Source organism: Phyllostomus hastatus, unplaced genomic scaffold, assembly GCF_019186645.2.
Source record: "Phyllostomus hastatus isolate PE091 unplaced genomic scaffold, TTU_PhHast_1.1 phas_contig_86, whole genome shotgun sequence".
NCBI classification, from domain to species: domain Eukaryota; kingdom Metazoa; phylum Chordata; class Mammalia; order Chiroptera; family Phyllostomidae; genus Phyllostomus; species Phyllostomus hastatus.
Window position 1 is genome coordinate 11,014,060 of NW_025333977.1, and position 12,325 is coordinate 11,026,384.

General features: G+C 40.6%; 1 protein-coding gene across 5 annotated transcripts in view; it reads right to left on the reverse strand.

Moving 5' to 3' along the window:
• Positions 1–326: 326 nt before the first annotated feature.
• Positions 327–12,325, reverse strand: part of PLCH1 (phospholipase C eta 1) — a 180,830-nt gene continuing 168,831 nt past the window's right edge. For 2 of the 5 annotated variants that reach the window (XM_045851642.1, XM_045851640.1), the window contains 6 exons: positions 10,443–10,527; positions 8,502–8,648; positions 8,178–8,257; positions 6,588–6,647; positions 5,797–6,151; positions 327–3,478 (listed from right to left, as the gene is read on the reverse strand). In XM_045851642.1, the coding sequence (XP_045707598.1) occupies positions 1,392–3,478; positions 5,797–6,151; positions 6,588–6,647; positions 8,178–8,257; positions 8,502–8,648; positions 10,443–10,527 (2,814 nt within the window). In that variant the 3' untranslated portion in view covers positions 327–1,391. The remainder of the gene's footprint in view (positions 3,479–5,796; positions 6,152–6,587; positions 6,648–8,177; positions 8,258–8,501; positions 8,649–10,442; positions 10,528–12,325) is intronic. The other 3 variants (XM_045851643.1, XM_045851644.1, XM_045851645.1) reach the window with 2 other exon arrangements.

Sequence of the window (12,325 nt, forward strand, 5' to 3'; positions counted from 1 at the left end):
TCCCAGGGCAGGATTTGGGAAGGAATATTTTTAAACTAGCAATATCAATATCAAATGCAAAGAAACTCATTATATTTGATTTCTTTTCAAGTCACCTTACAAATACGGTCTTTAAAGCATAATGAAAACACTCAGAGACATAAATCGCCGTCTAAGAAAAGAGTTTGTTTGTATCTCTCAAATCAGCCTCAACTTACACAGGGTTAAAACCATCCCCTGTACAACATATCTATTCTGCTGCAGAGAAATGAAAAGGAAAATATTTCCATATGCTTTCTCAGCAGTTGCCATGTGAACTTCAATTTTAAAAAAAAACAGTCAGCAAGTGTTTAAAAATCTGCTTTAATTATATTTTCATGAATTCCCAGAACATCATTGCAGTTAATGTTACAAAAAAGCAAAGAGGGACGTGTGAACATGCGATACAAAAACGGGTTCACAGTGAAAATAATGTATGTTGTACTAAAATATAGTTACTTGGCTCCCTGAAGGAAAAGGGTTTCTTCTAATTATCTATTCACTTGGGTTTTATTATGAGAAAGTTTTTTTTTCTTAAAAGCTTTGGGGGGATGGGGGGTTTTCATTTCCTGCTGCTATCGTTAGCATCTGATGGAAGTCTCTCTTTCTGCGAGCCATTATTTGCAGTCTATAATTTAACCATGAAATGCAGAAGCACAGCGCACAGCTCGGCAACTGTGTTCTTGTTACATACAAAGCCATTAGCAAAAATAGGTTACAAATGTATGTAAAACAAACAATTTTGCCCTCCTATACAGAAGTTTGCTCTGTCCCTCATGCCCTCACAGCCTTCTGTAAAATGAGAGTCTGTGGGGAGCACCTACCCATCTCCTTCCAACTCTTATTCTGGTTGAGGAAGAGAAATTTTAAGGTAATAATTTTAATCATGTTTTAACTGAGTTATTAAAATGCATCTGGGCTTCTCAACAAAGAAAGAAAAATAAGGAAGATGATAATGGCTTTAAAATCAAGAATTCATCCCTTTGTCCTTTGCAAAGACTCTTCGGTAACTCGAGTGAGAGTGAAAATGACTACATTTGTGACAGTGAACTGAGGACTCCGCGCGGAAGAGCATCTGGGTGAAACATACGCACATGGTAACCCGGGCTGCTGAGAAGTTTCACGTCTAGGGCATGCACATATTCCACACCGAGAGAGTTTACAGCACAGGGGAGAAAGAGCATTGGTACATGGGAAATGTTGCCCAAATCTGTATATAAACGCATAAACAGAAAGAACTCATGGAGTCGAAGGGAGACCAAAATACAAGTTTAAAAATACATTTTAAAATCATTTCAAAGCCAAGGATTTACTAAAACTCTGACAATTCTACAGAATACCTTGTAAACATTGAAAATGCAGCTTCATGTAATTCACAGTCTCAGAAGAAAATAAATTTCTGGTTTATCATCGCTGCTGGGCTCTGTCTGCAAAACAGAATTATCTGAGCAAAACTGGTCAGCGTGGCCGGCGTGCAGGGCTGCACATGCGCCCTCCGGGACGCCCCGGCCCTCCGCTGCGCTGCCCTTGGTGCTCCGCAGGTACCCGGCTATGTAGGAGCCGGTGGAGTGCCGGTTCCCTGTGGGAGGGGGCGCTGAGGGTTTGTTTCGAAGAATCACTCCACCCACGTGGGTGGGGTTCACACCTTTTTGCTTGCTGGCTTCCTGCTTTTCCTTGGCACGACTGGCAATATTGCGCACTCTGCTCTGACTTCTGGATGACAACTTTCGGACCAGTGCTCTGGGGAATTGATTGGCATCCTGCTTCGAATACAGCACTTGGCAGCTGTCTTCCTGGTCAAAGGACACAAGCTTCCGCAGCTGCTCAGTCAGGGCATCCATGGGTTCTAATGACTTTGTCTTCACAGTCGCACCCTTCCTGTCTCTGACGCCAGTTGTAACAAAACTCTTACTGATACACTGGTACTTGCTTTCAAAATTGCAGGCAATGTCCTCTGATGTTAAGTCCCCCAGACTTTTGGATTTGCAGGGACTGGGCAGCTTCAGAACAGGCAGAGGAGGGTGTGGGGACTGCTTGGGTGCAGGGGCATGCAAGTCTTGAGCACTAGATGGGGGCACGCAGGTCTGGTTCATTTTTGCATCTGAACTTGAGAAGTGCTTGTGCATAAAAGCAGCACCCTGATAGGCTAGATGAGAAATACTTTGATTTTTGACATCTTGAATATTGTTGAATACTTCAGAGACAGGAGGGTGGAGAGTCTCTTTACAGTAGCCATTTCTCAAGCCTCTTTGAAAATGTTCCACCACATCCTGACTGTACTTCAGTTTTAAAGGAGAAGCAAGGTGACTCGTGCCTTCTCGCCTGTATTCATAGGTGGTTATAGACAGGTTTTCTGAGTCCCCATCCATTTCTACGAGACTGCTCTCCCCAGAAATTAAACAGAGAGTGGGACCAGCTATCACATCTCCCAGTGTCAAGTCAGTGGACGAGGCAGGGCTGTGGTTCTTGAGTGTTTCCCAGTCTTTCCCATTGGTGGGACTTTTGGGTAACCAGCAGTGAGAAGCACTAAAGGAAAGAGGCAGGTTGCTTTCTACGGCCCCTGCCTTGGCCTTACCAGACGGGTCGTCATCTAGTTTGGTTTTAGAGACATTAGAAGTATGGGTAGTTGCACAAACAACTGTGCATGTTGAACATTCAGAGGTCTGAGGACTTGAGACTGAAACTTGCCCAGGAGATGAGCACAGCAGGGAAGACTTGGGTTTTCCCTTGGAAAAGCCATGCTTGAAAGGCATTTTTAGGTCCACAGTGGGCAAGGGAGGATGGCCTGACATCACACTGGTACTATGAAGATGAGAAACCACTGTCAGGTCAGCCTGATTCCTGGTCTCATCAACCTGGCCAATCAGTGCTGAGATGGAACTGCCCAGTTCATTCTCATTGGTTAAAGTGACATTGTCAATAAGATGGGAAATGTCAGTCTCCTGCAGAATCGCGGTAGAATGTAACTCAGGTATGTCAGTAGACAGCGTAGAGACATCTGACAGTGAAAAGGATATTGCAGCTCTACCTTTACCCCAATTGCCTTCCAGCTTCTTAATCTCCAGATTGCTTTGAGAAAGAATGCTTCCTGACAATGAGCTTTTCCCTTCCACAAAGCCCCCAGCATTTCCATTTTCCTTGGTTTTCACACCACACAGACCTTGTGTTAGGTGAACTGTAGGATTAAGAGCCAAATGCTGCCTTAGGGAGAGGGATTTGTCTGGACAGTGGTGTTCCTGGCCATCACCTAACACAGATGACTTGGTCCTCCCACCCTTAGACCCTGGCACTCCCAATGGTTCTGTGATTGGCGTGGGGGCAGTAGAAACAGCAGAGTCCCCTTGGCTGATGTCTTTGTGGAGAAGAGCGCTGGAGGAAGTGGACAACTTTTTGTTGAACATTGGAAAATGTTGGTCTTTTATACTTGCCTTCCCATCTCTGCTGCCATCCTTGTCTTCTGCTAAACGAAACAAACAACGTATTAGGTGACATGCTGCACTTTTTGTAGGTGCTGCAAACACTCATGTTTGTCTTCAGACAGACAAATGGAGAATGTAAGTCTGTTACATTGTGACGGAAGATAATTATGGGTTGTATAGATTTGCAACAAAGTATCTGTATGATGAATAAATGGTGAAATATATTCATAGGAATTTCACTGACATTTCCCTTTGAATAGCTATTACATCAGTTAAGGATGTAATATTCGTTATTTAAAAAATGTCATGAGTTACCATACTTTTACAGTGAGGATTACCTTAAGTTGTTTCCTAGTCAGATTTGTACTACACAGAAGCGTGGCAATAAAAACAGAACAAGACAGCTCTGTTAAACAAAGCATTGTAGTACCTGTAAGCAAGACACTATAAGCTTTCAAAGGTAAGCATATATTAGTAAAAAACACAAATTATATTATTAAAAAAACATTTTGGCAACACATCTAATTTCATTTATTTCTAAAACAAAATGGATGGTGCAAAAATATATTAAAATATCAATATATGCTGACTTTAAAATGAAGAATTGGTCACTAATTCTATATTATTTTGAATATCTAATTTCTGTCAATCAAATTTTTGGGTTTTAATACACATATTTCATATTGCATTCTCCTCTCAAAGAGGCAGTAAAATATCAGGTGCAGTAAGGAAAATTATAAAAACACAGAAGTCACAGCAATTTGGGGCACTCCATCATGCTTACTTAGTACAGTGCTAAGATAATAATAGGTGTTCAAGTATTCTTGATCAGATTCTTTTAATAGAATAATTTGTTTAACTTAAATATTTTCCTAATTTAAAAACAATTTGATAAACTCAAACATTATAAAGAAGAAAATTAAATACCGTATGTCATCACTCAAAGATAGACATTGTGAGTTTTTATAGGGGAACAGAACTGTGTATAGAATTTTGTATTCAGCACTCTCTCAGCTTTAATATTTGAATCACCCCATGGCAATGTATTGTTCCACATCCGCCACAGTTTTCACACACCCATGTACATCTATGAACGACTAACTCATGTGATTGTTTGTTTAAATGGAGGACATCACCTCAATAATGCTGTCTAACTCACCTTAATGGTATTAACATGTTAAGTTTGGCATTAGCAGAATTATTACTGATTTCTATAAATATAGCCTTATTTTCCCCAAAACGGAAATCTGATACAAATTTTGAATCACATATTTCATCTCTTCTCTGATATTCCTCAGCAAAATTTCAGACTTTTAAACTCCCTTTTCTCATTCAAATAAACAATTCAAAGATTTGTTTCTCTCTGTAGAATATCTTAAAATAAAAATTAATGCAAGTAAAATGGGCGTTGTGAGAAAATAGATCATTGAAATTAGATTGTATGAAAAAAGGAGAAATTCCTAAAAGAAACATGTATCACATTCCACTTGCCTGAGATGATTTGGTCTAATTAAAACATACTTGTTGCAGAGACCTCAGATGGACACAGTTCTGGTGATAAATTACCTAGAACAAGGCAGCAGCAGCAGGACTCACTGACACAAGTCAGGAGCTTGGTACATTGTAAGGCAAGTGTCACTCTTTAGCAAGTTATTGATATGAGTGAAGCATTACGTTCAAATTAGGGGGAAAGCTGGCTAGCACCGGGTCCGTGTGCTCGAGGAGCTTGTAGCCAGAAAGCAGCCGCAGACACACTGCATCCCTGGCCACACCCAGGGGTCAGGGAAATGAGGCCACAGGGAGACATCTCCTGAGCTATGTCTCAAGGAAGCAAAGGTATCTCAAGGGAAGATGGTGACTTGTTTCAACATCTGGCTTTTCCTTTTTCTCCATAAACATTTCCGGTCACAGAAATGGATTATGTGTTGGGGAGAAAAATACAACTATATTCAACCTCAGAAAAATCAATGTAATTCTATTGAACCTGAGAATAATCAGCAAATATATGGTACCCACTTAGAAAACCAAGCTCTCTGCTCATACTTTGCAGGCTGCCCCTCCCTCTGCCACACCTCATGAGGTGCGAATTAAGTACCCACGGGCCCCAGTCACACCTGATGGTGCCTCTCATCCCTCACTGTCCCTTTCAGAGGTCAGTGTGATTGTAAGGCAGTAGGTGAAATGGCTCTTCTACCATCCTCCCCCCAAAGTTTAAAATCTAGCCTAACAAAATTACCCTAAAACATTTATTTTTCAGTATCTCCTACTTTGACTATAAAATGCCAACCACATTATCACACCTAGAAACCAAAATGCAGCTTACAGGGGTTTCTTTTTAGAGAAACTTAAAGCGTCTTACCCGGAGAGTTTTCTTTTCCTTCAGTGTCTTCTGCTGCTTCGGACACAGGCAGCGCCAAAGACCCGAGAAAACACTTGTCAACGGGCATTGAGACGGGGCGCACTTGCAGACTCCGCGTGGTCCTCCTCACCACACCGTCTTGGTCTCTCGCAACCTCGGACACAGAATCCTTTATCTCTACCATTTCCTGGAGGCCCATTTTGCTCTTTTTCCTGCCTTTGGCTGGAGCACTGGCTGTGCGACGCAGGATTCTGTCTCCGATGGATCGTTTCCGAACGTAGTGAGAGCTGTTTTCTGAAGAGCTGTGCCTGGGATTCTTGTTGAACAGTCCCTTCAGACCCTGGAGCTGTCTGTTCTGAAGATGCAAAAGGACCAACCACAAGGTAAGCAAATGCCACTGTGTCAACAACTTGCCTTTCAAGTGACAACGCCATGAAAAATGGAATAGAAAATAAATTTTTTCAGCCATTGAAGTGTATTCATACCAAGAAAACAGCAGGTCACAGCATGTTGGCACAACATCATGCATGTCTTATCAGCCTGACTCTGTGAGGACGGCAGGCCCCCATTTTTACAGCCAGGCTTTTCCGGGAGTTTCCCACCCAGAGATGACAAGGTGGTAGGAAAAGTGTCCGCAGTTAATAGACTGTTTAGAACTTCAGCCACCTTAAAGCAACAGATGCACGTTTCAAACTGGTGAGCAGGAAAATGGAGTGATATGAAAGCATGCTGCCATAACCATTTAAAATGAAATACGCCAGCGAGAACAAAGCACCATGCTGAGAAACTACCTTTGTAGCACCTAGAAAGTGCAATATAGTGTAACTGGGGTTGAGTATTAAAGGGCTCCACTGCAAGGGAAAAAAGACAGACAAACAAAACACAGTTTGGGTGCATTTCAAGAAGGTGGTACAGGTGAAAATAAAAGAAAAAAATCATATGCTTTTGTAAACCCTTTCCTTCCAGTTTCAGTGGTTTTAGCCTCAGGTTCATTCACAGCCTCCCTAAGGGCCACCTGGCCTGCATCATGGTGTGCACATCCCAACCCAAGCAGACCTTGAAAGTAATAAATAATAGGGCTTATAAGTGGACACTTCTTCAGGAGACAAAAGAGAAACACTATGGAACACTTTCTTTTTCATATTTTAATTTCTTTCTGGGTCAAGTTTTAAACAGCTTCTGAATTTTATTGTTTCCCTCAAGTATTTGAAAAATACTACAGGAACTTCTTAGTTAACCTGAGATTCCTAGAAATTCAAGAATCACTTTTTGATCATTTACATGTGTGTTTGTAGGCCAGAGGAAAAAAATCTCAACAAGTAGCACAGACACAGTACTAATGCTCCCCCAGCAATAAAACCATAAAATAAAACCTCAGCATTCTTAGAGACTGGGATCCTTAGGCACCCCCACCCAAATGATGTGAGAAACATGTACCCCTAATTTAGGCTGAATTGATCCATTCCCTAGCAATCACCTTGTAGCCATGGGAATAGTAGTAGTACCCAACATTTTTGAGCATTTATTATGTGCAACGCAGGTTTCTCAGGATAACACATATTTACTTATTTATGAGGGAGGTACTATTTTCACTCCACATTTGCAGACGAGAAGGCTGAGACACAGAGAATGCAAATGCCTGTGCAGGAGAGGCTCCAGACTACACAGACTTCCTGGGAAAGAATACTGAATGTTTCTGGGCCTTGTGCAGCGCTCCCTGTAAATCACGTCTGGCTCTAAAACTTCCTTCCAGTGGCCAAGTCTCCAATTACTTGGCACGACCAGAGGAAAGCCTATTGATCGGTAAACCTCAAGTGAGCTCTCCAACGAAGAGGGCAGCATCAGGAGAGAACTAGAATGCATTTTTGTGGTCTTTTAAGTCCTGTGGGTGGCTTTAAATTCATTCTTGAGTTTTAGGTTTTCAGTTGAAAACAACGGCGTCCAGTGAGTGCATCCTGCCTGGAAATGGCTGGGACCACAGCTTGGTTAATACGAGTAATTCATGAAACATCTGGGACGTTACATTGCCCATCACGGCCAGCAGGGAGTTTTTAAAATTAAAATAAAATTCAACACTTAACTATATCTTCATTGTTTTGGCCAAACACATGACCGTCTGAGAGGACAGTTTTCTGTCAAGCGCAGAGAGGCCACCTGGGTGGCAGGGGTGAGCACACACCCCAAAACAGCAGAAGGAGGGTGTGTGGATGGGCTCCTGAGTGCAAGGTCACTCGCCGGGCTCACTGGGCTTCCCTAGAGTTTTCTGCTAAAGAACAGCGTGTCAAGGTGTACGCACGCCTTTCGTGCAATTACTCAATAAATAGCTTGGTTAAGACCATGTTATTTTTGCTCGTGGCTTTAAGCCCTATAATCGTTCTCACCTTTCCATAGATTTCATTGATTGTTATGTGGACAAATAAGGATGCTTCTGTCAATCCTTCCAAATAGACATGCCGGTAGCCTGATAAAAGAAGAGAAAGCAGTTTTCTGTCAGTTGAACTTGCATTCGTCTTTCCTATGGGTGCAAGTCAATTAAATATATTACTTAACTATACTTCTTTACACTTCACAAAGAATGTTAACCCTCATGTTATCATACAATGCATTTAGTATGTCATATATTGTGTATACCATATACTGTATATTAAATCTCCCGCAGAAAATGGAATGGTCCATCTAGACAGAACAGGCCAGCCTGTACCTACCAGGGACTAGGCTGCTGAAGGTCACAGTCCTTTGTCCAACGAAGTCTCGTCCAATGGGATCATGATCCCACACAAGGAACCGGACCAGAGCTAGTTCTGGCATGTGTACTGTAAATGTCAGGGTTTCTTCCCACACAGGGTTAAATCCTCCAAGAAATAAGAAAAGAAAAATCAGAAAAGCAAAGGATTGGCTAAAAATGAATTGGCCATAACACGTGCAAAGCAAACAGTGAAAATTGCTGTAATGCTTATGAAACGCATGCAGACGACCAAGCCACTCCAGGACATCTCCCTGAAATAAAGCCCCAGGGTTCCCCCCACTGCTAGAACATAATTGGTAAGAAAATTGCCTGTAAATGATTACATCAGCTGTAATAATCTTTGATACCAAACTGCACTGCAGAGAAAGCTTTTTCACACAATATTCAGAATGCTTCAATGAGGTCAAAAGTATCTATAGCAGGGATATAAGAATTGTGGCATAATCCCCTCCCCCCACCTAGTTAAGAGAACCATGCTTCTCACTCACCCAAGATTCTGCTGTGGTAATAATTACCAGCAACCATTTTACAAGGAAGCTGCTGTGTAGATTTCAATGCTTCTCTATCATGCTATTTAATTCTTAAAGCAATCTTCTAAGGGTAGTGGGGCAAATTTTAGGGGGGGTTCTAGTTAAGAAAAATTCATATATTAATCACTTTCAAAATTACATAGGTAACATGTGACCATTTTTTAAAGTAGGAAATATAAATATTTATAAATCATTTTATAGTTGAGAAAATTGATGTTCATAGAAAATAATGTGCCTAAGGTCACACAATTAGTGACATAGCCTAATATTATTATAGCCTTATACTATTAGCCTTATATTATTCACTATTGACTTCCAGTGACTTCTCATGAAGCGAGACCTTAATACATAAAGATAACATATCTTTATAGCTACTGAAAATGAATAGAAAGGTCTATAATTCAATTCAAATTCCAAAAGCAAAACTATATTTATTTCTTAGTAAGTTTCTCTCAGATAAAATAATTATTTAAACTGATAAAAATTTAAGTAGTCTATAAATTTTTATTAAATGTATGAATTCAGGGGGCATCAGCATTTAACCCCATTAGACACCTTAGCTAATGAAATAATTATGGACTAAAATTCAATGAAATGCCACTCCTGAATAAATTATCTTTTTGTTGACTTAGTGATGACCTCTCAATTACTTCTGAGAAAAAAAAATCTATTGAACATTGGTAGGAAAATACAACATAGAAAGTGTGCTTTAAGTTTATTATTTAAGTAAGAAGTTCACGATGCTCCTGAACCCCCAAATTCCTTTCCTTAAACCAATGCTTAGAAAAACTCCTCTTAGGGTCTCTCGGTGAATCTCCAATTTCTCAAATGTTTTGAGAAAAAGTGAGTATGCAATAATGTTGGCAGATGAATGAACAAACCCAATTTCAGAAGATTACCAAGAAAAAGACACGAAGGTTGGGTCAGGAAAGCTTTCTTCACATTACATAAGTTTTATGTAAAACTTCAAAGTTTTACATATTCCAGAAAAAATGAGAAATCATCAATACATAGGCTTTGCGAACGAAAGCTTTGAGAACTCACATAATGAAAATACAATATAAAAATGTAATGAAGGCATCTTTCTGAGTGGACTTTTAACCCTGCCCGTTAAAATCTCATTTATTCTTTTCAGTAGAAAAAAATTTTTGCTTCGAAAGCAAAAGTCCGACAGCCTAGATCGCCATGCCCATCCAAGCCTCCCATGCATCATCCCACACATATTTGTTTCCTGTCCTGGCCAGACCTTCATGTAAACTCAGATGGCAGTTATGGACTTTAGGAACTTCTCTGCTACATGGACAGTTTTCTTTTTCAGATTTTATTGTGAGAGCATTCTGGTTAAAAATAAGCACAGATTATCATCTTACCATTGTCATCCACCACACGGGTTTGATCTTTACAACAATCTACTGGCAATCCAATAATTTCAACTTCAACAAAGGGATCAATGATCTATATAAAGACAGAGAGCATAGTATAACAACTGATACATTTCCATACATGTGTTCATTAATGCGAGAACACTGGCCAGAACATCCACATTTCAGCAGTAACCCACTTTATTAAGGGCTTAACAAGAAAGAGAAAATGTACTAGGTGCAAGAGATTCAGATGCATGGAACAGAAACAAAAGAACAGATCAAGTTTTTCTTTGCCAATATCCACTAATGCTATACAAACATTACCCCACGGCCTACGTAAGTTCAGAGAATATACCCAAGATGAGTGAGAACAGTGGTCCCGCACAAATGCTCAGAGCGGCTGTGTTCATTAACAGTCACACACTGGGTGCGGGGGATACATTCTGGAGTATTCATTCAATGAGTACTAGACAACAACAAAAAAGAACAAAGTTCTGCTACATGGACAAAATGTTGAGCAAGCCAGACAAACGAGTAAATACTATAAAAGTCCATTTACATAGTCCGAGTACACACAAAATCAATCTATTATGACGGGGGTTGGTGACTGATGGGGGAAGCAGTACTGACTGGGCGGGCGGACAGAAGCTTTCTGGGGGTTCTGACTTTGAACCAGGTTGTATAATAATTAATCAAGCTATCCATGGGATTGTGAATTTTAGTGTAGTTAAATCAATGGGTGCTATAATATAAATTTCAAAGATTTAAAAGTAATCAGAAGAAAAGATGTGAGTGTTTAGTCTTCCTCCAACCTCCTCCACATCCCCCCACCTCCAGGGGAAAAGATCCAGCTTTGTCAGCGATCTGTAAGCTCTGCTTCATGATGCACATTCTGGATAATGAGCATTTGAGGACGAGAACCCAAAAGAACCCAGAAAGGACAGGGAGTGATCGAAGTGTCAGAAAACATATTTTTAGTAGCTTGGAGAGTAGAGAGAATGTAGTTTGGGGGGCAACTTCAGAGAATAAGAGCTAGAGGCATGACAGAAGAACATGTTAAGACAACTAGGTAGATACACACGTTTGGTTTGCTAAATAAACCCCGGTGTTTCTGATTATTTTATGTTAGAAGTTTTTCCTTTGAATATAATCCAGTGGCAAAACTGGACCAATGAGAATCATGGCATTTTGGGAGAGCTAATGAATGTGATTTCCATTTTTAAGGAAGTCTAAGACCCCAGGGCTTGCAGAGCAACTTCCTGTTTCAAACCATGGCTCCTGTGTTGACCTTCAACAAGTTAAGTGTCTGTGCTTCAGAGTCCTCATCTGTGAGCCTGAGATAACAGTGTCTGCCTCACCCTACTGGCACCCAGGGGAGACGCTAGAAAAATGGAATCAGATAGTTAGCAGCAAGACTGGGGACAGATTCGGGAGGTAGGACACCTAGGCGATGGTGCTTTATTAGACGTGGAGAACAAAAAAAGAAAAAAAGGTGAAAATTAAAGATGACAATTTCTGATTGGGAGCATGAAAAATTGTCATTTCATTCTCAGGAATATGAGCGATGTTAAGAGGTCATGGGCTGAGACTTCAGGCAGCCTGGATAGGGGGAGAAAACTCTGCCTTTATTTTCATGACCCTCTAACTAAAGCGCAATGCAGTAGCAGTGGTATGCGATTTTGTACCTGCTAGAAATCACAGATGTTTTTATGCCGCATTAGGGTTGTTGCAGAAATCATCCATACTCACCACGACTTACAATTCTAATGGTTATTAGACCACCTCTAGATCCTGCTATTTATTGCACTAATTGACACATACATGTGCATGTCATATTTTCTTAATATTTTGTTAAGGGAATGTCAATATAATTGGTTTGCTGTGTAGTC